The sequence below is a fragment of the Salvia splendens genome, chromosome 12 (assembly GCF_004379255.2).
Source record: "Salvia splendens isolate huo1 chromosome 12, SspV2, whole genome shotgun sequence".
NCBI classification, from domain to species: domain Eukaryota; kingdom Viridiplantae; phylum Streptophyta; class Magnoliopsida; order Lamiales; family Lamiaceae; genus Salvia; species Salvia splendens.
Window position 1 is genome coordinate 18,703,929 of NC_056043.1, and position 25,887 is coordinate 18,729,815.

At 38.5% G+C, this 25,887-nt stretch overlaps 1 protein-coding gene, 1 long non-coding RNA gene and 1 pseudogene across 7 annotated transcripts; all 3 read right to left on the reverse strand.

Moving 5' to 3' along the window:
• Positions 1-7,470: 7,470 nt before the first annotated feature.
• LOC121759586 (SNF1-related protein kinase catalytic subunit alpha KIN10-like) lies at positions 7,471-11,540 on the reverse strand. 4 transcript variants are annotated; one of them, XM_042155231.1, is made up of 11 exons: positions 11,327-11,540; positions 10,606-10,796; positions 10,301-10,485; positions 10,032-10,214; positions 9,782-9,913; positions 9,259-9,444; positions 8,913-9,002; positions 8,718-8,801; positions 8,248-8,382; positions 7,865-8,107; positions 7,471-7,744 (listed from the first exon to the last, which is right to left on the reverse strand). In XM_042155231.1, the coding sequence occupies exons 2-11, from the start codon at positions 10,790-10,792 to the stop codon at positions 7,673-7,675; spliced, it is 1,497 nt and encodes a 498-aa protein (XP_042011165.1). In that variant the 5' UTR covers positions 10,793-10,796; positions 11,327-11,540; the 3' UTR covers positions 7,471-7,672. The 4 variants fall into 4 exon arrangements, with proteins under 4 accessions (XP_042011165.1, XP_042011164.1, XP_042011166.1 ...); XM_042155230.1 differs by having other exon boundaries at positions 7,471-7,786; positions 11,327-11,539; XM_042155232.1 differs by lacking the exon at positions 11,327-11,540 and having other exon boundaries at positions 7,471-7,786; positions 10,301-10,502; positions 10,606-10,714.
• An 897-nt stretch (positions 11,541-12,437) lies between these two features.
• Positions 12,438-15,106, reverse strand: LOC121757266. Of its 3 annotated transcripts, none has more exons than XR_006041211.1 (5): positions 14,886-15,106; positions 14,299-14,474; positions 13,276-14,206; positions 13,094-13,180; positions 12,438-12,640 (listed from the first exon to the last, which is right to left on the reverse strand). It is a non-coding gene; the product is annotated as an uncharacterized LOC121757266 (long non-coding RNA). The 3 variants fall into 3 exon arrangements; XR_006041209.1 differs by having other exon boundaries at positions 14,875-15,106; XR_006041210.1 differs by having other exon boundaries at positions 13,094-13,190; positions 14,875-15,106.
• Positions 15,107-18,601: 3,495 nt separating this feature from the next.
• LOC121757658 lies at positions 18,602-21,381 on the reverse strand (annotated as a pseudogene).
• Positions 21,382-25,887: the final 4,506 nt, after the last annotated feature.

A 25,887-nucleotide genomic window follows, 5' to 3' on the forward strand; every position in this document is an offset into this window, starting at 1 on the left:
GGATCCGATAAATTAAATAAATAATATAAAGGTCCAGTCCGTGATAAATAAATTATGGACTGCACAATTTAAAATAAAATACAATGGGCTGTGTTTTAAACTAAACTAATTAAAATAAAATATCTTTAATTCAAATATTAATTAAAGATCATGCATATATTTCCTGCTCCGTGATGAGATATTCATCCTCCGTAATCTGCAAATAAAATACCAAATAAATTCAAATTTTCAACTAAATCAAGTTTTAAAAAAAAAGGAAAAAATTCGAATCCCCTCCCTCACCCCACGTTGGAAAAAACGCTCCCTCTCTCTCCACAAATCTCTCCAACTTCTCAACCAAATCTTCCTCCTCTAAATTCCTACTCCTCTATAATATTGCTGCTTATTTTCGTTCCTCTCCCTGCAGCAAACAGAGGAAGTCTTCAAAATTTCTACTCAAGTAATCAAATTCTCCAGCTTCAAGAACCAAACTTTTCAGATCCTTGCTGTGTTGATTTCTCAATTCACAGAGGTAATCTCCTACCCAATTCTAAACATCAATTATCACATTCTGCTCCATACACATCATTATCCGATCAAATCACACAATCAAACCAATCGAACCTTTCTGAGAATCAAAATCAAACTAAGAACGAAAAGAAACATACTTGGGTGAGAACCGGTCTGTTCGGTAGCAATCGGGGCTGGGTAGTCGTCGTTTCGGAGCTGTTCGGGGGCGAGTTCGGGAAGCCGCGCGAACCGGCGACGAAGGCAGCGGCTGGAGGCGGCAGCAGCTCCTCCCGGCGACGGTTGGACGAACGACAAGCAGCAGCGGCAGCGGTTCAGGAGGCAGCGCGTCTGACGACTCACGGCGACGGCGCAGCGGCTGGAGACGACTCACGGCGACGGCGCAGCGGCGCGGACGGCAACAGCAGCTCCTCCCGGCGACAGCCGCCTCTCCCCGATGAGCGGCAGCAGCAGCGGCGTCCGGCGTCGTGAGGTGAACGGAAGAAGCCGACGGATCTATCCATTTTGTCGACGGGAGAGAAAGAAGAAGAGAGAAAGAAGAAGAGGGAGGGAGAAGAGAGAGAACCGAGAGTGAGGATGAGAGATTTTGATTTTGGGCTTTCTAAATTAAAATGGGATGATGATCTTAGGCCTTTTGTTTTAATGGAATTGGACTTAATAAATTTGGGTGATCTATTTAAAGTTTGGGCCTTCTTTTAGTAGGAGTATTAATTAAATTGAAGACATAAGGTGGGGAAAGAATTAAGTTTTGGCCCGACAATTAATCGTGACGAATATTTAATTAATCTCCGGTATATTTCGAAGAGGGAATAATTTTATCTTATGTCGGAAATAATTAATTTGAAGAGAAATAATTGCGGGGATTTAATTACTTTTATTAATTTTGGGAATTTTATTTTGTTATCGTGGAGAAAAAATACGAGGAGCTAACGGAGGAATTAGGGGCATAAGCCGCCGCCGAATAACCGAAAACCGAAATAAACCGAGATAAAAGACTTTGCTTAGGATGCATGCATTTTCAGTTAGTTGTTTGAATCAATGTGTTGATTTATTATTATATAAATTGTTAAAGGTGAATCATCGCAAGGGAATCGTGATCGCAAGGGAAAGAACGTAATTTCAAATTAAGCACTCGAGGTGGGCTTTCTTTTAAATAAGGACAACGTCCTAAATGTTTTGTCGATGGAAATGAAACTGTATTTATCATGCTATGATTTGATTTTTACGTGCCTATCTGATGTGGCTTTATGCCATTATTATATAAATCGAATTCGGGTCCTTGTAGGGCCGCAAACCCTACTTGGGCTAGTGTACACCTATGGTAGATCGTGTGCTAGCGTACGGGCTGGCCGGTCTAGTGGCTTGGTTTGTGGCCACATTCCAAGTCATGTATTGGCAGATATGGTAAACGTCTATGGGAAAATGACTGATCAGTCGACTTTTACAATGGGAAATGATTTTGAGTGCCTCGGGCCTTTCTAAAGCTAAACCCCGATGGTTACTTATGTATGGCATGATAAATGATATTTTGATTGAAAATATTTTCGGCATGAGCCCATTGAGTATTCTTATAGTACTCAGCCCTGCATGTGTTTTCCCTATGTGCAGGTTGAGCGGCGACGAGGATGTGGTGGTGTTGAGCAAATGAATATAATATATTATTGATGTCTTTGAACCTTGAGTGTCGTTGTGTCTTCACACATGGCGTCACTCTTTCTCTTGGTTGTTTCCGCTGTGACGTGTCGTTTAATTATGATATATTTGGGCCGACAACTTTAATTATTAGGATAATGGATATTTTGGATAATATCAAACTCTTGGTTATTTATTGGGATATTAATTGTTGGTCCAACTTGTGATTGAAACCCTAATTCTTTTCGTCTGTTTATTTAATACTTTTACTCACGATCGCCCGTATTTATTAACCCTAAAAGGGCGGTCGTGACAATATAGGTAAAGCTTGCCCTTAACTATGGTAAATACCATAAATGTAGGATCAATCTATTCTCGGCTATTGTATGATTGAATCAATAAATTATTCCCTAATCTTCTCTTCTTGGAGGGAATATCCTCCGTGATATATTCTGACAACAACCTACATAATTGAACATGATTAAAATGGCTGAAATTAGGTACATTTACACTCACGTGAACATTGGCATGCACCCTACAATTTTGGAAACATATACTAATTAAAGTATTAACTAGTACTTAGTTGTCAGTAATTAGTCTTAGAACCGTTGACGTTGACGACACAATGGGTCTTGACACGTTATCAATTATGTACTGTCACTTAGTGGTGCGTTTGGCGGGTAGTTATCGAATTAACTCGATATTGATCGAATCCAATAAGACCTAACTCGAACCCACTATGTTAAGGTAACTCTCAATCTGAGCACAAACTCGACTTACTACCTTCAAACCTGTACATGACTTGAATACGTCATGAACTTGATATTGCATGATACGTTTTGGATTGACACGATATGATAACGACACAAACCTGATTTGCACGATTAAAACTTGATGTTACATTATTAAAATAGATATTGCACGATTAAAATCAGATTCTTAATGAGTCAACTCGCATTAACTCAATAAAACTTTACTTAAACCCATTAATTTTATATGTATTCGTAAGGGCACCCGCAACGTTGTGCCGCCCCCGTTCCTATGCCGTTCCGGCGAAACGGTTCCGCGGCGGCACGCGTTGCAGCGTGCGTTCCGTCTCCATTCCGTGCCGCCCCCGTTCCTATGCCGTGCCGCGTTCCGTTCCGGAGGAACGCGGAACGAAACGTTCCGCCACGCGCCTAGGCGACGTGGCGGCCTCCCATTCGACGCGTGAAGCCCACTCGCTGCCCCGCGAGTGGGCTTCGTCCCGGTGACGCAATAATTCAATTTTTTTTTTAAATACAAATTTAATAAAAAAAATTTTTTTTTTTTTACAACGGTAATGTGACCGTTTTTTTATATCCGTTTTATATATTTTTTTATTTTTATTTATTTATTTACTCTATAAATACTCCTATTTCATACTCATATCAATCACAAACACACATCTATTCCTCTCTATTTCAACCCCAATTTTCATCTCAAATCAACTCTCGTTTCCTTCTCCCAAATTTAATCAAACTAATGGATCCTTTTGAACAAATGCGTCAAATTTTGCAACAATCACTTGAAGAAGATCGACGACGGGAGGCCGAAGAATCCGCGCCGCCCCAACGACGCTCCCGTACGTATGGGGCGATACGTACTTCCGTCGCCGTTTCCGCATGGGGAAACCTTTATTTCTCCACATCGCGAATACTTTGGCAGCCCGAGAAGAGTTCTTCCAGGAAGGGTACGACGCGGTCGGCCGTCCCAGCCACACGACGCTGCAGAAATGTACTGCAGCAATCCGCCAGCTTGCCACTGGACAAACGGCCGACATGTTCGACGAATACCTCCACATCGGAGACAGCACTGGGCGAATGTGCTTGCTCAAATTCTGCAAAGGCGTCCGGGCGCCTTCACCGACGAATTTCTCCGGAGGCCAAGCACGACCGATTGTCAGTTCCTGCTCGACCTTCACGAAACAGTGCACGGATTCCCCGGGATGCTCGGCAGCGTCGATTGCATGCACTGGCAATGGAAGAATTGTCCGGTGGCGTGGAAGGGGTCCTACACGAGCGGCCACAAAGGCACCCACCCAACCGTTATACTTGAGGTCGTTGCCGACTACCGCCTTTGGATCTGGCACGCGTACTTCGGGGTCCCCGGGTCGAACAACGACGTAAACGTGCTCTACCAGTCCGACCTCTTGACCGAAGTTTTGGATGGTAAAGTGCCGGCCATCAACTTCGTCGCCAACAACCGGCTTTATAAAATGGGGTACTATCTCGCCGATGGCATCTACCCGAAGTGGCCTACCTTATTGAAGACGTGCAGTGGGTCTGCGAACCCAAAGCAAGCTCTTTTTGCGCAGAAGCAGGAGGCTGCTTGCAAGGATGTGGAGAGGGCGTTCGGGGTTCTCTAAGCGCGCTTCAACATCATCAAAGCCCCGGCTCGTACGTGGTTCATGGAAAACATGGTCGACATCATGTATACGTGCATAATCTTGCACAACATGATTGTCCAAGACGAAGGACCCGAGGCGGGAAATTGGTTCGACGACGAATCCCCCGGAAGCTCAACCGCAAGTAGTCCGCCTCGAAGTGGAGCGCATCCGTCTATACAAGAACGGTTATCTATTCGTGCAAGGACACGCGACTCTAGTGCCCACACCCAACTCCAACATGATCTAATTGAGCACATTTGGGCAAATTTTGGCGGATGAAATTATTAAAATTGTGTACTTTTATTTTTTAGGATTTTAATTGTGTGCTTTTTATTTTTTTAAGTTTAAGTTGTAATTTTTTTTAATGTTGTGTGTTTTTTAATAAAGTGTGTTTGTTTTTTAAAGTGTGTTTATTTAAATTGAATTGGGTTGGAAATAAAAAAAATTGAAATTGAATGAATAGTAATTTAAGGAACGGTTAAGGAACGGCTAAGGAACGGAGGGTTGCAGGTTCCGTTCCTTAGTTAAGGAATGGAGTAAAAAAGTACAGTGGGGCCCTCAAATAGTGGTTTAAGGAACGGTATAGGAACGGTATAGGAACAGCGTTGTGGATGGCCTAATAGATTTTCATGTCTATGCAAATATTATTAAGCATTAATGTAACTCGTTATTGAAATCAATTGAACCATTCATATGTCATTAAGGGCATCACAGGCGAGATAAGTTATTATACATATGTTTACATGTACTACTGTGTAACTTTTCTTCAAACTCTTATAGGTTTCAAAATTTTCTTATAAAAAGTCAACAAAATCTTTTAACATTAAGGGGTATAAATATGAATATTACCTCACTAGAGATCAGAAGTGTCATCTCAAATTCTTTTACATATGAAAATAAATCATGAGTTTCAACCTTGGCATCACCAAGATCAGTTTCTCCTTAGAGAATAGAGAAACTGAAGAATCGATTGGACCATAATATAATTCACTTGTTGTTTGTGATGTAGTCATCATTATATATACATGTACACTATCCACAATTAAGGTAACAACGGACTGATTTAAAATATACTCCATTCAAACAAATCAAATTGTTAAAAATAATTCAATTGCATTTCATTTGAAATTGCTCAATACTACCTAACCAAATTGCCTAATATTTCAAATTACGTCACTAAATTACTCAACATTACCTAATTTTAGCAACTCTACAATACATTTCATTCGATATTCTCTAATTTTTCAACTAAATAATATTGTATTAAATTGCTCAAATAACATAATAGAGTGCATAACATTTCACTTGTTGTATTAAATTGCTTAACTAGAATGCATAACATTTACATAATAAAAGAAAACCGAGTTGTTAGCGAAATTTCACACTATATTCTCAATTCCTATATTTATCAAAAGATCATTAAAACATACACCTTAAGTAAAATTAGGAAATAATTCACCAAAGGATAGGAATGATTCGAATTCTGTTATGTTATATGTTCACACAAAATAGTGTCTCGTCTCTGTTTCACATCGCCCGTGCGTTCTACATGTTAAGCTTTCACGCCTTTCCCATTTGTGTAGTCTCCCATTATGGATTTGAGAAAAACTCGGGAGGTATAATAAAGTTTTGAATTGTTAGATTGAGGAATATGAGAAGATAATATATTGGCTAGTAGAAACTTATAAAGTTTCTTGAACAATATGCTTGCTAGAATTTAGTGACTCGCTCACCCTTTTGCCTTTTATACCTGTTTTTTATGCATATTGTTTTACAAAATGGTCACATTGTGGATATATATAATAAAGAAAGACTAAAGGTCCATTTTGATCCTTAACATATTGCGATTTTTTTATTTTGGTCCAAAACATTATCTTTTGAATTATTCGGTCTCTCACAAATAAAAACGGGTCACATTTGGTCCATTTTGGACGGTTCCGTCAAAAATTTGACGGAAATTCCCCCCTCCAGCATCTCCGCCGCCAAGCTCCTACCTCCTGCTCCAGCACGATTTCTCCTTCACCTACGGCCAGCCGTCGGTCCTCACCGCCTACACACCGCCGCCGCACTGCCCCTCCCCAAGCTCCGCCAAAATCGTCCTCGAGTGGACGGCGACGTGCAAGGGCAGGCAATTCGACCGCATCTTCGGCGTCTGGATCGGCGGCGCCGAAGGCCTCTACAGCTTCACCGCCGAGCCATCCGCCGCCGGCATTATCTGGACGGTGAAGAAGGACGTCACGAGGTACTCCTCTCTGCTCTCCACAAACCAAACCCTAGCTGTTTATTTGGGGAATCTCGTCGATTCCACCTACATCGGCGTCTACCACGTCAACATATTGCGAGAATTTGGTTTCCACCTTAGGGTTTCCGTCAAATTTTTGCGAAACCGTCCAAAATGGACCAAATGTGGCCCGTTTTTATTTGTGAGGGACCGGATAATTCAAAAGATAATGTTTTGGACCAAAATAAAAAAAATCGCAATATGTTAAGGACCAAAATGGGCCTTTAGTCATAAAGAAATAGAAATGATCATGCGACAAAATGTGATCAAAATCATGTGGGGTTACTCTCTAAAACCAAACCATGCATAATCCAAGCGGGTCAGTTGAGCTAAGACCCCTTCACTGATGATGACGGGAATAGATCAGCTTCCGAGAGCTTAAGAACTCAGTTGCAGATTGCACAGAGATAGGCTAAATTCTGATGTAGAAGAGTATTACACTGCTATTTATAGAGGAATATTGATAGCTATTCAGCCTATTTCAGATTAACCACCTCCCTAACTAACTACTCTTCTAACTGCACCTGGTAGAGCTTTTCAATAGCTAATTAACTGCATTCTTCAAATACATGTAATATTCACTTTATTTTTTGTTTAATAGTAGTGTTACTTGGATGATTGGAAAAGGAGGAAAGGAGAACAATTAAAACCCAATCAATAATATGATATTATGAAAAATAAGACTATAAATAATAATAATAATTTATCAAAATTGTACTAGAAGAGAGAACAGAACTCCTAGCGTAGGTAGACCCACTCCAAATGGCGGCTTGGCTCGGTACAGCATTCATCTTGAGGAGATTTGGAAATAATTATGTACAGCATCAACAAAGAATTTGTGGATTTCAATGTACACGAAGCTGCGCGAGAAAAGCTGCGCACAGATCAAGGAAGAGCAACGGCGGCCCCTGAACTCTCTGCAGATCAAGCAGATACTTGTCTTCACGAGTTTTGTATAGCTGAAATGAAACAAACAACGAGTGTGCATATTCTCGACACAATTAATATGTATAGAAATCAACAGACTATGAACTTACCTGCACTTCAAACTTAACAACATGTCGGGTTACACTACTCCCTTGATGTTCAATAACGGCAGATCCATCACCGAAATAATTGGTGTCATGCATGGAATCGTTAAGGGTCCCTTCATGGTGGCCAGGAGCATCGGAAGCCCATCTGCATTTGATGTTGTAATGTCCAATCTTTTTCCAGAAAACCTTCAGTTCTTGAAGAGCTTTGAGAACTTCCGTCATGATCTCACGAGGATGGGCTTGAGACTTTTACAGAAGTCAAATGAATAAGAGTGAATACCATCAACCTAATATCAATATGAGTGTATTTATATATTTGAGTGACGTAGATTGTGGTTCTCGTTTTGCTCTCACGAATGGATTGCATGATAAAGCAGGGAACCAACCTGGAGTCCGAGAGCCCATTTCCTGTCAGTGGGAAATTGCCTTGCTCCAAATTGTTGATGATCGTTAACTCCAGGAAGACGTTCCCTGACAGGAGATGCTACGGGCTCACTTGGATTGTGGTCATACCCAAATTCCTATTGGTATATACAAAATTCATGCAAGGATGTCAGCAGAAACTTGTGAGTGTGAAAGAACTTGAAAATAGAATGTATATGAAGCTTTGAAAAAGGAAATCAGCTGCAACGATAACATATGATACCGTTAAGTGGTGATTAACAACGATCAGTAAATAATTAGTGATTAATTTCAGCCTTTTGATTACAAGATCATGTGGTCTAAATTTGTTCTTTAGTTATGCACCGGGATTTAGTTCTATTTTGATCACAACTCAATAGTAAATAGCACACAAAGCTCTAATTTCCTTACATATATAAAAGAGTACATCTTATTTATTAATCGTAAAACATACCACAGTCTCTTGGAATTCAGCTCCAAGGTAGCCATTGGCAACGCGAAATCGATTGTCTAGCAGCAGATAGTATGAAACAGTTCCCTGAGAAACAGTTGAATTAATACAACATCAATAACGTGCAATGGTTTAAAAGTCATGATAAAAAAACATGTTACCTTACCAATATTAACAGCATAGAGTAACAAAAGTTACCTCATTTTGAACCCTGTTTCCAATAGATTCAACAAGTGCAGCACGGTCAAATCCCATCTTAATCACTTCCTGAAGAATATCTTCATCAATCTGCACATTATGAAGTTTTAGATCATTAAATTTTCGGGGTCAAGAATAGGCAAAGCTCCGATAATATAAAGGCCTAGTGCCAGAAAACCGTTGGGCAGTGATACAAAGAATTGGAAAGATGCTTAGAATTCTACTCTCATTTCTTGGTGCTTATTGGACCGGCATTGGGAATATTATAGAAATTTCTCAGTGTTCATTCTGCTACATCTATGATCTTTTGGAAAGAGTTATTGATTATATTTGAAGCTCCAGTTACCTTTTTAGCTTGTTGTGTTGTATCCGGTGGTGGCACAGCCAGATAACGTGGGAGATGAGCTTGGAACCAAGGGTGGGTACGAATCTCTGGAATGCTCATTCGTTTCATCGGATCAACTATAAGCATCCTGGGAATCAAATCTCTTGCACAAGCAGATAAATGACTGGGAAGAGTGTATATTCCACCCTAGAGACATATTAAACAGATTAGCATTAAGCATATCATGATATGTAAAAGTTTTCCTTCCCTTTACAGCTACGTACTAATGCTCTGAATAGGCTTAAAAATTATGTTCTATGGAAAGCATATGAATTAATGCCTAGGTTGGCCATCAGACAATCGCGTAGAACATTATAAAGCTTCAGAAATAAAATCCGAACATTATGAGCTTAAAATTTGTAGTGATGAACATTGCCATAAGAGATGCAGTGGCTCTATGCCACATTTATCAGCAAAGTTCCAAGCATGAATGTATTTGAAGACGAACTTATAAACATAATAGCATGAATTTACATGGATGCACCTTTATTTTTTTAAACAGGTTTGGAATATTCTCATCATCAAATGGGAGGGTGCCACAGAGAAGTGCATAAAGAATTACACCACAGCTCCATACGTCCACCTCGGGCCCAGCATACAATTTACCTGAGATAACCTATGGTAGAAACACATATCAGACTCTTCGAATTGCACGTTTCTGAAACATTACATATCTCCACAGTTCCAGTCACTTTGTTTAGATTCTACCTAGCTCGTGAATTTATAAAGTGTACCTCTGGAGCAGCGTAGTTGGGGCTTCCGCAACTGGTCTTCAGAAAATGACCATCGCGCATAATGTTACTCAAACCAAAATCAGCAATCTTCACGTTGTGTTTAGAATCCAAAAGCAAGTTTTCTGGTTTCAGATCTCTATGAACCACCATATTCCTGTGGCAGTACTCCACTCCAGATATTATCTGCAATCATCAGCACCACAGAGACATTGATACACAGTACACTACTCATCATAGTATCTCGGTGAGTCTGAAAAGAAGCATCCAACCTGTTGAAAGAACGTGCGAGCCTCCTCTTCTTGTAACCTACCTTTCTCTACAATGTAATCAAACAGTTCACCAGACTTGACAAATTCCATCACAACATATATGTCAGAATTTGTCTCCACAACCTCATAGAGACGTATGATGTGGGGATGCATAAACAATCTTAGTATTTTGATTTCTCTTCTAACTGCAAGAGGCAACCAACTGTTAAAAAATCTAGTGTAAGCTTGATTTGACTAACTTCTACATTAGTAATTTGCGAAGATGTATTATAAACATATGGAGTAGTGAATATGGTTTGCTTAACCTTTTTCTTCCATATCCATATTCTTAATCTTCTTACGATTTAGAATCTTGACAGCAACTTTGTGGCCTGTGAGTGCATGTTCAGCAATTTTAACTTTGCCAAATGAACCAATCCCAAGAGTCTTCCCAAGTTTGTAGTTCCGTAAGAATGAATCTACACTACTGCCATCTTGGTTTAATCCATCCATACTCCTAAAAGCACATAATTCAAAGTCACAAACCAGATTTTCCATTTTACCTCATTTCCTCTATTCAAACAGCTTAAATTAAAACACAACACAATTTAGCAATGCAAATACGAAAAACAAACTAAAAATCGTGATAACTCGCAACGCAGATTTTCCATTTTACCTTATTTCCTCCATTCAAACACCTTAAATACAATTTCTTATCAACATTGGAAATGCAAATACGAAAAACAAACTAAAAATCGTGATAACTCGCAATGTAGATTTTCCATTTTACGTCATTTCCTCCATTCGAACACCTTAAATTACAATTTCTTATAAACATTGGCAATGCAAATTCGAAAAACAAACTAAAAATCGCGATAACTCGCAATGCTTCTTTCCAACGAAGATCTCCAGGAAAGAGAGAAGAGATATATATATACTCCATTATTAAAAACAAGACCAGATTCTTCAAATTAACAGAAGGATATTGAATTCTAAATCAATGGAATTCCCTCTAATAGGCTCAGAACTCATGACAGATAAACTTACACAGAAAGTGCGCCGCAACAATGTCCAGAAACTGCGAATGAAAATTGTGAGGAGATTTGATTTTCAATATGAACGAATTGTGTGGTCGATGGCCTGGGTTTGATGATGATGCTAGGAAAATGGAAAGAATAAATTTGAATACATATTTTATTTAATTTGATCGAGTTTATTTTATTGAAAATTCCACAAATGGAAGTTTAGTTGGGTGGGAGGGAAGATCCAATTTACTGTCAGGAAACAAATCTTCTAATATTAGGCCATTAGCACTGGGGCGCCTTAAAACGCGCCTATGGCACGTCACGTCATCAGTTTTATCCTCCTACCTCACCTGCAGTGGGGCGTCCTAAAGCGCGCTCTATGGCGCGTCCTATGCATTTTCTTTTATTTAAATAACTACAAAAATTGAGAAAAAACTCCATTCCATTTATAAAAATTAATACATTTATAAAAATTAATGTTCATACCTTTATAAAAATTAATACATTTTATAAAAATTAATTTTTATCACATTTTCATCTTAATAAATGTATAAAACAATTTAGTTTTCAAGATATTTCAACTAGTGTGTGTAGCCCAATGGTTAGGATTATTGTCTTCCAAGTAATAGACCCGGGTTCGAACCCCCCCATTGTGGGTGCCCTTATTACTTAGTACTCCCCTATCCCATTAAAAACGACTCACTTTTCATTTGGGTTTGTCCCAATCAAGATAACTTATTACTAAAAATGTAAATACATTTATGTCTGTTTTATTCCCTCTCTCTTACTTTACTCTCTTAACATACAAAATAAAATTACCAAAAAACTCGTGCCGACTAAGGGGTCATCTTCCTTAGGACGGAGGGAGTAGTATAAATACCATCGTACATGCTTTATGCATTTTTATCCGTGGACAAAAACAACATTGGGCCCTATTGGAACACAAGTTATAAAACCTTTGCCGCACGCGGCACTGGCATAACCAGCTAAGAACAAGGGATGCAACTTTACCTCAAAATAACGTGTACTTAATATATTATTGATAATTCTTTTACAAGAACGTCGTGTGGTTTAGCGGTTATTGTAACACTCCTGCATTGGATAGACTCGTGTTCAAATACCAACTGGCTATGTTTCTTGTAATGACCTGAGTTTCTACTTATAAAAAGTGAATTTGTAATGTCCAAATACATAATTAAGAGTCCAATAAAAGTCCAAATATATAAACAGATAAATGTAAATTTTTACAAATGAAATTAAGAGACACGGTCAAGTCCCAAATGGGTTGCTGCCGACACATCTTCGGATCACACCCATGACCTTTGTCAAATAGTTCCTGCACCACATAATGAAAGGAGATCAGCCTCTAAGCCAAATAAAACTTCACGGGAAATGTTTTCATTCCAGAATTTCTTTTTCCATAATTTTAAAATGGGTGTTAATTAACACATGAGAGAAAGAGACACATGTCAAAACTTCTTCACATAAAAGCTTAGTGTTGTTAGCAGCTTATACTACAACCGTATTCAAGAGAGAAAGAGGAAGGTGTGAGATTGCTGATAATTGGGAATCAAGTTACCATTCCAACAACTCTTACTCCTTTCCAATGGGTAAGTAAATTTTATGCTTAGTATAATAAAACTTAAGCATTCACAGGAATATTTTTGAGAGAGATAGAATCTGCCCCAATCCAATCTAAACTAGAAACACTTAATTTTCAATAAGGATAAAATCAAGTAAATCTAAATAAGAATAGGGATAGTATACAAAAATCGTAATAAAACAAGACCTATGTCTATGACAGTGCGTTTTGGTGGGGGAAGCTGATGTGCGGACTCGAGGGGCCGAATCACTCCCGCCAATACAGCTTCACAATCTGTCCGAATCTGAAAGTAGTTAACTCTAAATAATAGTAATCAATAAATCTAAAGAGGATGAGTGGGAAGATAAATGGAGAAATAGAGATCTTACCTCGCCGGAGCCGTCAAACAGCGGCGTGAAGGGTTGCCTTGCAAGATGGGATGTTGTGGGGAGGTGACGGCGGTGGTTGGCAGCAGCGGCGCAAGGAGGGGACGACGATAAGTGTGAAGAGGTGGAGCAACCATCCCTTGCAGCGAGGCAGAGGGCGGCGGTGGAGAGAGGGACCGATAGGAGAGAAGGGGTGACGAAGCTATTTCTGAAATTGGGGAAAATTAGAAGAAAGAGAGAGGGAGAACCGACAGAGAGGAAGAGGGAAGGAGAAGCTGATGGAGGGAGGAGTCGACGGTGGTGGATCCGTGGCGGCGACGGCGGGTGAAACCGGATCCCAAGAGAGAAGGAAGAGTTTCTCTCCTCGTTTTAGATTTAGAGTATCAAATAAAATGAAGAAGAAGAAGACGACGACTTCTACTTTTATATTGGGCTCTCTAAAAATCAATTGAAGTGGGCTAAGGAGGGTAGGAATTAAAAATAAGCTCTAAATTAAATTTGCATTTCAATTGAAAAAAAATACAAAACAGAGTCTCAGTAGAAGCATCTAGATAGTTGTAAAGTTGTAAATACCTAATGATGAATGTCAAGATCTTGCATGTTAAGGTATTGATGAAATAGAGGTAGAAGAAATAAGAAAAGGGTAAATATAATTATATATCTACCAACAACCCTATTATACAGATATGAATTCTTTGAATGCTAAGGAAATAGAAAAGAAATTAATTACCCTAAAGTAACAACAAAATAGACGAATATTTACCTGTGAAATATAATGATGATCAACAGCTATATAACCCGGAGGTCAGAACAGATACAGGGGAAAACAAGAATCAAGGGAATTAATCTTTCTCCAGTTGTGCTCAACATTGTAGGGTACACTCTCATGGCTATTTGACAACAACATATGCATAATCCAACCCAGACACTGAAACTATATAACAACGAGTTGGATTCTACTGAAACATAATTATGATGGATAAGAAAAGATCATTTAAAAGCCTCATGGAGTTAGAAACCACAAACCTCACAACAATAACTTCAATGTGTAGAGATGTGCAAGTTGCCGGCACACAAGATTATGGAACAAAATGGTGAAATAAATTTTCAATAAGAAGTTGAAGCTACCAATATTTTTCCTAATAGTTGCCATCAGAGCTGCAGATGCAAGTGGACTCCAAAGAAATTTGTTAAAGAACCTCCTGCATAACAAATAAGACAATTAAATTACATATAGCCAAATGTTAGACGAAAAAAACATAAAAATAATTGTTTCTTCTGAGGAACAATTCATATAAAATCTTTAAACAACCTACTGCCACGGAGACAACAATTATCTATAGAGTAATCATTTGTCAAGACTTTTACTAAGCCAAAACCTTCCAAGTTCAGTAAATTAATAAGCTCTATACCAATGTATGACATTGTAATTCAATAGCAACAAAGAAAACCAGTCAAATGCTCTTTACGAGAACTGAAATTTCAGTTTAGGTAGAGAGAATCTGAAGAGAAACTGTAGGAACTCAACACCATTAAAATCAAAAGAGAAACTGTAGTAAATCAACACCATTAAATCAGAGATGAGATCTTGAATCATCTTACAAAAATTGAACCTGAAAGCCAACGAAAGCCGCTAATACTGAGAATTCTACTCTCCGAAAAGTTTCCTCTCCAACGAAATTATGATCTAAAGAGGATCTCCCAATCGAGGGAAAGGAAACTACGATTATTGGTGGAGGATTTTGAACCGAAGGAGTTGTAAATTTTGGGGGTGGATTTGAAGCGAGGGTTGGGCGTGAATTTGAGGAGAGGGGGAAATGAAATTTTAGTTTTGGGTAAAATTAGCGGTTAAATAAATTTAGTACTACCCCAGAATTTTATATTTATTGATAGGATTAATTATAATACTCCCTCCGTCCCGCACTACTCGCACGTATTTCCTTTTTGGGCGTTCCAAGTTACTTGCACTCTTTCCATTTTTAGTAAAAATTTTCACCTACAGCCATCATTTTTGACTTTCCTATACACTCATTCCTTAATCTCCGTGCCAAAAAGGAAATGAGCGAGTAGCTCGGGACGGAGGGAGTATAAAATTGCAGGTTGAAGTGTCGTTTAATGTGTCTCACTATGACAATTGCTTAAAATTGCAGGTTGAAGTGTCGTTTAATGTGTCTCACTGTGATGGCATGACAATATTTTCATTGTATGTATGTATGTTTCGGCAATGTGTTCACTGAGTATCTTCGTACTCGGCCCTGCATATATTTCTAAATGTGCAGGTTGAGCTGTGATGGTGGAGAATGCTGAGCAGAGTTGATGATTTCCTTTTTATTTTAAGTAGAGACTCTCGGAGGTTCATGTCTCCATACATGTGACCGTGTTCATTTCGCTACGTACTAAGGTTCTTAATAATATTGACTATTCTCCTATAATCTGATAATTATTTTTGAAAAGTAAGATGTCCATTTTACACAACATTGACTGCTCTTTTATCCTCTGATAAAGGTCTATTGATGAATAAGGTTTTGATTCAAAATCCTAGGGACTAGGTGTGCACAAACCGAACCGGCCCGGCGGTTAACCGCCGGTTCTGGCCCGCCGGTTCATAAAGCGGAACCGGGACCGGAACCGGCGGTTTGAACCGTCCGGCGGGTTGCCGGTTCCAACGGGCCGGTTCAGGGTCGAAGGATGCGTGAACCGTGAACCGCCGGTTCAAAACCGGCGGTTTACCGGTTTGAACCGGCGGTTAAACGGTTCAAAACGCCGGTTCAGGGTTGAACCGCCAGTGTAACCGAATTTTTTTAAAAAAGATTATTTATAAAAATTGATTTTAATATTTAAAATCAATTTTTACAAACAAATGAATACGAGAAATTCGTAATAGCCCATATATATTTGATGGGCTTGCGAATTTATGAAACCATTCTTGGTTGTTTCTCTTTTATAGAGACATCCTTGAATGTTTTATGTTCCACTTTCGATGTGGGACAAAATCATTCTTGGTTGTTTCTCTTTTATAGAGACATCCTTGAATGTTTTATGTTCCACCTTCGATGTGGGACAAAATCATTCTTGGTTGTTTCTCTTTTATAGAGACGTCCTTGAATGTTTTATGTTCCACTTTCGATGTGGGACAAAATCATTCTTGGTTGTTTCTCTTTTATAGAGACATCCTTGAATGTTTAATATTCCACTTTCGATGTGGGACAAAATATGTTGAAGTACTATCTTTTATAACTACATGTTTAGAGCATTTATTCATCTTTTCCAATGTGGGATACAAAACTTTCTTTTGTCTTATACTTTTCTTCATGTTTTGTATGATATATATAAACAAAATTATTATTCAAATATATTCTTGATTGATAAAAATAAAGAATTATTGAGAAATATGATTTGTATATAGAAAATATTTATTTGTATAATAATTATTGTTAGGTTTATACAATTTGTATAAGAATTATTCTTTCAATGTGTATAATATTATTTATTAGGTAACATATACATAAATATGAGTGAAATGAGTTAATGGAATGTGAGACCCTATTACTATTTATAGAAAAAAATGAACCGAGACTCTTATTCGCAGATGGACTAAAATGAAAAAACGGGACTCCTATTCGCGGATGGAGTAAGTATTACTACTACTTTATCTATGAGACATCTATCTCACAAAAGATGTCTTACTTCCCTATTTAGTTTGTCTCATTAAAGATGTCATATTATTATTATTTTTTAAATTTCTCTTTCTTATTAATATAAAAAACTATATTTTCTCTGTCCACTTAACATATAAAACAAAATCTCCTAAAATCATATGTCATCCACAAGTATGGCATCTTTTATTGACGGAGAGAGTATATTTTATCTTCAACATTATGCTCTATCCACTTATCAATAAATTTAGTGATAGTTCTAATAAAACTTGAGTCGGATGAATATTGAAATAGTCATTAGTTCATTCAAGGGATATTGGTCCCAAAAACCACCAAAATTTAGTATTTCTCACAAACTTTAAAATTGGTCTAAAATATAAACACACTTTATATTTTGTTTGTTATTTTCCAACCTAGCCCAAATAAGATATATTCAAAAAAAAAATCTTATTATACGTGGGCAACCGTGAAATATTTATGATATTTTACTATCTAGTAGACTAGATAGTACTCCCGCCGTCTGCCATTTGGAGTCTCATTCCTTGGTGGCACGAGTTTTAAGAATTGTTAAGAAAAGTGGTTGGAAAAAAGTTAGTAGAATATGAACCTAACTTGCATATATTAGTTTTAATTGAAATGTGAGTGGAATGAGTTAGTGGAATGTGAGACTCTATTAATATTTATAGTAAAAATGGCGGTACTCCTATTCACGAACGGAGAAAGTATCTTATATTTTCTTATTTGAACGGTCACAAATAAATATTTTATTTCGCTTTTACTATTTTTAATAGTTGCATTGTACACTTGGAATAATATTATAAGCTAATAGAGAGTGCATACTACCTCCGTCCCCCAGAAATAGAAACATTTGAAATGGTATCAGTTTTAGTGAAAAATTTGTAAAGGATGAGAGATATAGAGAGAAAAGCGTGTTAATGGAAAATGAGTCTCACCTCATTAGTGAAAAAAAAAGAAATTTCTAATAAAGGAAAGTTTCTATTTTTAGGAGACAAAGGGAGTATAAACATATATTTTACTGTTATTGCTAGGATTTCTTCCATTCCCCATTTTCATTAGGATATTAAAAAGATGTTAAAGTTGGTTTATTTGGTTAAGAAGTGGTGTTCCTCCGTGGACCAAAGTTCATTTCCAAACTATTTTTAGTATTAACAAAAATACCGATATAGATAATGTTTGCATACATATACAGGAGTAATTCACAAATACATGTTGTATCCAAAAATTTATCTGAGACACTAACCATTACTGAGTTAAAATGACTCAGCTAAACTACATTTGATGTTATGTGATTACAAGAAGAAAAATGAAAGGAATGAATATACAGTTGAGTTGGAAATGCAGAAGATGAAAATAGGGACAAGTTCATTCTGTGTGAGTTGTCAGCAAAAAATGGGGGTTCGTATTTGGAATGGAGAGGAGAGAGAATTAATCTTTGTGGAAACGCGATGTACGAAGTGTAGGACGAGGTTGATCATTCTGCGCAGATGGCATGAGAAGTAAGTTATGGAATTTGTAATGAAGCTAATAAGCTAAGTCTGATGTTTTTACCTCCGAAAACTGGGGCATATCGGATATTCAGCGAAGTTGAAGGATCCTCCGGGGCAGTGCAGTCTTATTTGAGACCGAGCGGATAGGAGGGGCGAAGGTTCAAGCTATTTCTGGGATATTGAGACGGAGATGCTGTGTTGAGCAATGGATACGGGCACAGATTTAGTGCTGGTGATCGAGTCCTGCGTGCTGTTGGATGCTGCTGAGACGTCCGATTTCGTGTCCAGTGACTGCTTGTTATTGTTCCTGCACCCGACCTGCACGTGCCATCAAATTACTCTCTTTCTTAAGTTAAGACCACAAATACATACTTCCTCCTTTCCAACTATGATAACGCTTTTTTTTAGCCTGTTTTACACATTTCTAGTTTGGAAATAATAAAGTACTCTTTCCATCCAGTATTTATAGTCCTATTTTGACTCAGATGTGGATTTTAAGAAATGTATTATCTTAGCAGATGTGGATTTTATGAAATGTATTATCTTAGCGAGACGAATGGAATGGAGTAAATTAAAAAGTACGGTACTGCTTTACACAAGTCACTAGATTCTTTTCGCAGTCTCCTTGAGTTTGATGAAAATCCTTTCATCCTGAAAAATTTAATCATGCTAGATAAATAAATTGAATTGGAATCAGAATTTGAATTTTTGAAGAAAGACATGGACCTTCTCTCGTCTTCTCTGGCTTTAGCATCCATCTCTTTGTTTGGGGGGAATTCGGCATGCTAAACGGATCACACGCGTACGGCCTCATCTTGAAATTCTGCACAGAAAAATTAAGAGAGTGAGAAAACTGATGAACAAGAGCGAGTTTCGAATTATGATTTCCGAAACCTCAGAGTCGAGAGCAGATGCAGCCGTCCCACGCTTGGCCACCTGTATGGCGAGCAGTGACTCTATGAGATCCACAACGCCCTTGGGAAGCTCGCTGCACCTCTCTCTCAGCGTGCTGTCGTATGGATGTTGTGGCTTGAACATACTCGCCAGGGCCAGCTGGGACATTCTCCAATACTCCTCCGGTGGTGTCACGCATAGCCTGAAGATCTTGTGCAGTTGCTCCACCTAAACACACAAACGCCGCTTATGATTTCAAGATTCAGTACCCTTCATGGTACGATGGAATGGAATTTGTTTCCTTTTTTTTGGTTATAGTCATTTGTTTGGCACCGAGGAAATTTCAATTTAATGTTATTCTGATTCCATTCCATCATACCAAGAAGAACATAATAACCAACCTCGGTTCAACCCTTGAGAATAGGCCTTCCCATGAATAGCTCAGCGAAGACACAACCCACACTCCAGAGATCGACCTCGCCTCCATAGTTGGTGGAGCCTAGGAGGAGCTCGGGGAGGGGTGGTACCAGAGAGTGACAACGCGGTTGGTTAGTGGGTCCCGGGTCTTAGGTCTGGTGAAATAAGCGAGCCCAAAGTCAGCAATCTTCAACACTCCTTGATTATTGACCAATATATTGGATGACTTGATGTCCCGATGCATTATACCGGGAATGGCAGTGATCCAACCCACTCAACACTTGTCGCATCAGGCATTTCACTTGTGACTCTGAGAAAGTGATGTCGGGACACAACAAGAGGCCCACGAGATCGTGCTCCATGTACTCGAATACTAGGTAAATCGTAGATGACAATTTGGAAGTAATAATCCCATCCAGCTTCATCACGTTTGGGTGATCGAGCATGCGTAAAATCATGATCTCGCGCTCCATGAACCTCACGCTCTCGGCTTGGAAATTGTCGAAACGAACCTTCTTCACTGCCACGATCCTGTTGCTTTTCAGCTCACGAGCGCAGTACACATTGCTATATGTCCCTTGCCCGATCCTGTAGCTTTTACACCAAATCATTTTTTTAACCAAAACAACACATCCTAACAAAATTGATACACTACATAAACCTAAACCTAATCTTTTAAGGAAATAAAAATTGAAACACAATTACTAGTGCTTGAAATTTTTTAGTGCTTGAAAATTTTTAAAAATAACCATAATTTCGGAGCAAAAGAAAAAGTCTAACTTAATTTTTTTTTATTTTTTTTAAGACGCTTCTATTGTGTTTTCTAATGGGACACAAAAAATAAGCATCGGTGGCATAGTTAGACACACAAATTTCCATCTTTAATAGTATAAAAAAATGTTGTTAGACGTTTTTTTGTTGTAGTGATATACCTTATTCAATCTCTCGTACGCATCGGCTCTCAAAGGCACCCATCCATCGATAGCCTCGGATGCCACAGCGGTGAGCCAGACGGGCCACCCGGCCGCCACCAGCTCCCCTTGGGACTACCTCCGGTGAACATGCTTCTTCAACTCCGAGAAGGTGTCTTCGCGGTCGCGAATCTTTTTCCTCTCTTCTTTTAAGGCCACTTTTTGGTCCGTTTTGAGTGTCAAAGTTGCATTACATGTCAATTATTTGCGTATTTTATCTATTTTGGTATTTTGATGTTTTTTGTGAGAAATGTGCATATTTGAGCAAAAAAAGATAGCTAAAAGTCGAAGATGGAAATCTGGAGCTTTTGAGCCGTCCAGCGGTTCGCGGCAACCCATAGCGGTCTGCTTCGGGAAAGTTGTGCTGAAAAGAAGAACACGCCCAACGACTGCTGGAGTGTGCGCAACGACCGCTCCAAGTGATCCAGAAACTAGGGGATGATTGCCAGCGACCGCTGAAACAAAGTGCAGCGCCCGTTGTTCAAGAGGCAGAAGCTACGGCTCAACCCATAGCGACCACTGGCCAAGGTGCAGCGGCCCCCTGGGAAAACGCGGCGCACAGATTTGACCTACTTTCTCCGCAAGATTTACTATACTTGGATACTTTTTGCCTTAGTTGAGGATGCACGAATTTATGGCTATATATACCCCCTCAAACCTCATCACCAAGGATCTTCTTTTTGCCAAATAATTCCAGAGCATAATATTTGAGAGTTCTCTTTCTTTGATCATCAAAGTTCAAGGGTTTTAAAGAATGAATCAGGAGAAGATCAAGACTACAAGGATTCAACCTTTGGGTTTTATTTGTTTTAGTTCTTATGTTCTTAATGATTTTCCTACAAACTATGTTTTTAGATTATTACATCATGTGTAACTAAACTCATATAGTTCTAGGGATGTGTTAGTAACGACTTTGGTTATACAGTTCCTATTTATTTAATATCCGTTTGTTCTTACTTCGTTTCTATTCTAAGTTCTGGATAATTGCTTCACGTTTGAGTGACACATTCTGTGATGATCTATTGACTTGCTACATGATCTATTAACTTGCTACATAATCGTGATAGGAGGTTGGCGAGTTAGAAGAACTTAGTCGACACTACAATTAGCTTCCCTTAAAATGGTACTGTTAATTGAGAGTGAGGACTTTTCAAGGGTCTTAGGAGCTTTAGGGAGTTACAAATCTAGGATTGACGCCTCTAGTGTATGTAATATACGTTTGTATCGCATGAGCAAAACTTAGGCGACTCGTCCTACTGAAGTAAGAACTATGCTAGGGTGTTGTAGTTGGAATCTGTATAACCATAACTGTGAAAGCACATCCCTGGAATTCCCTTATCTCATTTGTTTTATCTCCGTGATTTATTTATAATAGTTGTTTAATTATGTTTTTAAAAGTTTTTATTTTTTAAAATTCCAAAATCTTTCAGTTTTCCAAATAGTAGAATAAGCTTAGTAGAAGGTAGACAGTCTGTGTCTGTTTTCCATGTGTTCGATATCCGATACTGACCTTTGGCTATACTAGATATACTCTGTATACTTGCATGTTTATTTAGTGCCAAAAAATAGTGCATCAAGTTTTTAGCGCCGTTGTCGGAGATAACATTCACTACGTGATTGATATCTTCAAAGGGACTATTATACTACTTTCAATTTTATTGCTTTCTATTTTTAATTTTTAGTTTTATTTTGTTTTTGTCTTCTACAGGTTGTGTACGCGAATGCGCTCTGGGAAGAAAATCTTAGAGCCGATCGATCTAGAACTTGAGAAGACCCTTAGGAAAATAAGAAGTGATCAAACAATGGGGAACAACACAAGAGCAGAGTTGGAAAGGTCGCAAAACCTTGTCCAGCAGTTGATAGATGAAAAGGAGGCCAAGAAGGCGGCCAGAGAGGAGCAGGAAAGGAAAAATAAGGAGATAGTACCCGTGATGAACATGTTCAATCATGGGAATACAATAACCTTTCCCGAAGGCCCTCGCATAGATGCTAACAATTTTGAATTGCGAATACCCCTTATACAAAGGGTTGAGCGGTATCCCTTTGCAGGTAGGGCCACTGAAGATGCCAACCGCCACCTCACCAAGTTCGAGGATATTGCGAACACCTTGAAGTTGAATGGTGTCGACGACGACACCATTAGAGTAAGACTCTTTCCATTCTCATTGATTGATTCTGCTAAAGAGTGGTTTGAGTGTTTGCCTACAAAGCAAGTCTCCACGTGGAATGATTGTTAGGTTTAGTATACTGAAAAGCATGTTTCGAGCAAGTTCGCGCAAATAGAATCTTGCTTGTATACGGAAAAACTCTACAATCCACTTTTAAGCCGATTCAGTATTATTCGAGCAGTTTGCACGAATAGAATCAATATATTATTTCATTGTGTTTACTTATGCGTTTGTAAGATGTTTTATAAACATTTAAATGCATAAGAAGTAAACAAAGCATAAGTCTTTTGCTTAGAAGACTGGTTGTGGGCGTCGTCAACTTAAGGTAACTACAGTCTGTTCTATGCAATGCTTTGCAAAAGAAAAAGAAGAATTTCACAACCTAGATAGGCTTTGGCTACCTATCGCGAAAGGTTGCAATGCCAGCCCGATTATTTCTAAGCCTTATTGAAATAAAATGACGTTGGTGTGGTATAGCACTGAATGGATCTAACAGCAAGACATGTCTTTATGCTATCTACTAAAAGACTAGGTCTTGATAAAATACTATTTCTTAATCTACATACGTTAGCATTGAGCATAAGATATTGATTATGCACTACTTTGACTTATCAAAATGTGCGGGTTTTTCACAACCCAATAATCCTGATATATTGGGTAGTGGTGTTTAATATCTAGCGGTGCTAGGATTGCTATTATGTTGAATCATGCGTGAGGTGAGTCTCGTTTGATAAATTCCTCAAGAGGAGTTTGAACAAGGTTTTATTATTCGGAAACTAGCCAGTTGGAATTTAATTATTCCATGAATAATAAATAAGAGTTTCTTGCTAAGTCCACTCTTGGAATTGATAAGATGTTAATTAATTAAGTCCATAGCAGACTTTAATTAATTAATGGACATTTATATCTTAAACACGAGAAATAAATAATAAATAAAATGGAAACCCGAATTACTTGTAATTTCGGAATTGGATGTGGAGGTCAATATTACTTCTGTAGTGGCTGCTCATAATATTCCAATATAAGCTTGTATTAAATTGTTGGTTCAATTTAATTAGTAAAAAGCTAGTTGGGGGAGCTCATATCCAAAACCTTCCATAGATCCCTGATTGGGACCAATATGTAACTATTATAAATAGGAGATTAAAGGAGACAGAAAAGACAATTAATTGTGAGAGAGAAAATTTCATCCGTCCTCTCTGCAGTAGGGGATGAAAATTTTAGCTCTCCTCCGTGAGTTTTTCAGCTCCTCCTCCGTGAGAAAACTCTGTCTTCTTTATTCGAGTCCTAGTATTTCGATAAGATCATCCCACACTGATATAGGAATACAGTTCGGGAACCAGTCAGATGATCCATGGTCTAGTATTGAAGATCATCGTGGAGAAGGCGCGAGCAATCTACGATTCTTTGGAGAATCAAATCGCTAACTCTAAACCGTAGAATTCATGTTTTAGGATTTATATTCTTTAAGCATGAATTATTTGCGTTCTAGCATGCAATTCTGTGTTAACATGTGAATATATTAATCCCATAATCTGTCAAATAGATCCTACGTTTGATTTATTTGTTTTGTACAAGTCTTCCGTTGTGCAAGGGGCACCAAACCCCATCAATTGCTATCAGAGCCAATTTTTTGCTCTGATTATGTGGATTAATTTCATGTTATGTGAATTGCTTGAATGCATGTTTTTCTTCGTTATGTAGTTGTTAATTTTCAAATAAATCAACATATCGTAAGTACGAAGAAGTTGAATGCTGCGTGAACTTGTGACATGCCCAAATTCAATGAATTGGGAGACTTAATTCTCCAGAATCACTTCATAGCATCCATGTTAGTGTTTTGTTGTACAAATCTCATATATTGTAGTGAATTTGGTCGCGTGGAGTAGCACCGCGATGGTGCTGGGTTTTTGTGTTCCGGCACACCAGGTGCGGCAAAGGGCTGAAAACTCCAGCAGCTCCGACGCCTTTGTGCGACGGAGACGACAGTCAAATCGAGTGGGAGCCCTTCATGGGCAGTTTCCCAGACTCGAGATGGACAGCAGGTTGCCGGCGGCGACAACTTTTCGAGTGGGATCCCTTCTTGGGCAGTCTCTGGGCTCGGAGGAAGCTGTTGTCGCAGCCGCTGCGAAGGTAACGACGCAGCAGCGTCGGAAGTGCAACAAGGGCGCTGATCGGAGCAGTAGACGTCGAGTTCTGCTGATGAAACAACGGAGCAGCAGTCGCAGCGAAGCCACTGTAGCAGCAACGCCGGGGATGAGGCAGCGACGTAAGGAGTTACGCACAGCAGCAACGGCCTGATTCGGGTCGCGCAGTGGTATCATGTGGTCTAGAACGGTGTTTGCTCGTGGGCAACACCGGTGGCTGCGGAGACGGCACGAGGAGCCGAGGAACATCAGCCGAGATGGCTGCATCGTGCAGACAGCAGTGGCCATGGATTCAGTGGTAGTCCAGCCGCTCCTTGCAAGGAGCGATCAAGATTATTTCCAAATTTTGATTAGGGTTTCCATATCCTTGGATTCAATTTTAAAAATAATTCAAGATAAATATGAAAATAAGATTTGAATATATTTTTTTGTGGATTTTATATATTATATGAGATTTAATTATGAATTAAATTATGGATTAATTAGATTTTTTCCTTATTTTATGTATTTGTAGGGATTTTAATTCCTAGATGAATCCTAGTTAAATTTGGATAATGACAATCTAATTTTTTTTACCTATATCCTATGGATTAATGTGGATTTATCCCTAGACAAATCCTAGTTGGATTTAGATAATGATATTATTATTTTATTCTTATCCTATGAGTTTATATGAATTTATTCATAGATAACTTCTTGATGGATTTGGATAGTAATAATATAATATTTTATTCTTATCGTATGAATTTATATGAATTTATTCATATATGAGTTCTAGATGGATTTAAAGAATGATAATATAATATTATCTAATTCTTTGGATTTATATGGATTTACTCCAAGAATAAATCCTA

Excerpts from the sequence above, each read along its gene's own strand:
- LOC121759586 (XM_042155230.1), bottom strand. The coding sequence starts at position 10,792 with ATGGATGGATTAAACCAAGATGGCAGTAGTGTAGATTCATTCTTACGG. Across the intron at positions 9,914-10,031 it reads CCAACTACGCTGCTCCAGAG|GTTATCTCAGGTAAATTGTA; the intron begins GTACACTTTATA and ends TTTCTACCATAG. Across the intron at positions 7,787-7,864 it reads TTGTTAAGTTTGAAGTGCAG|CTATACAAAACTCGTGAAGA; the intron begins GTAAGTTCATAG and ends GTTTCATTTCAG.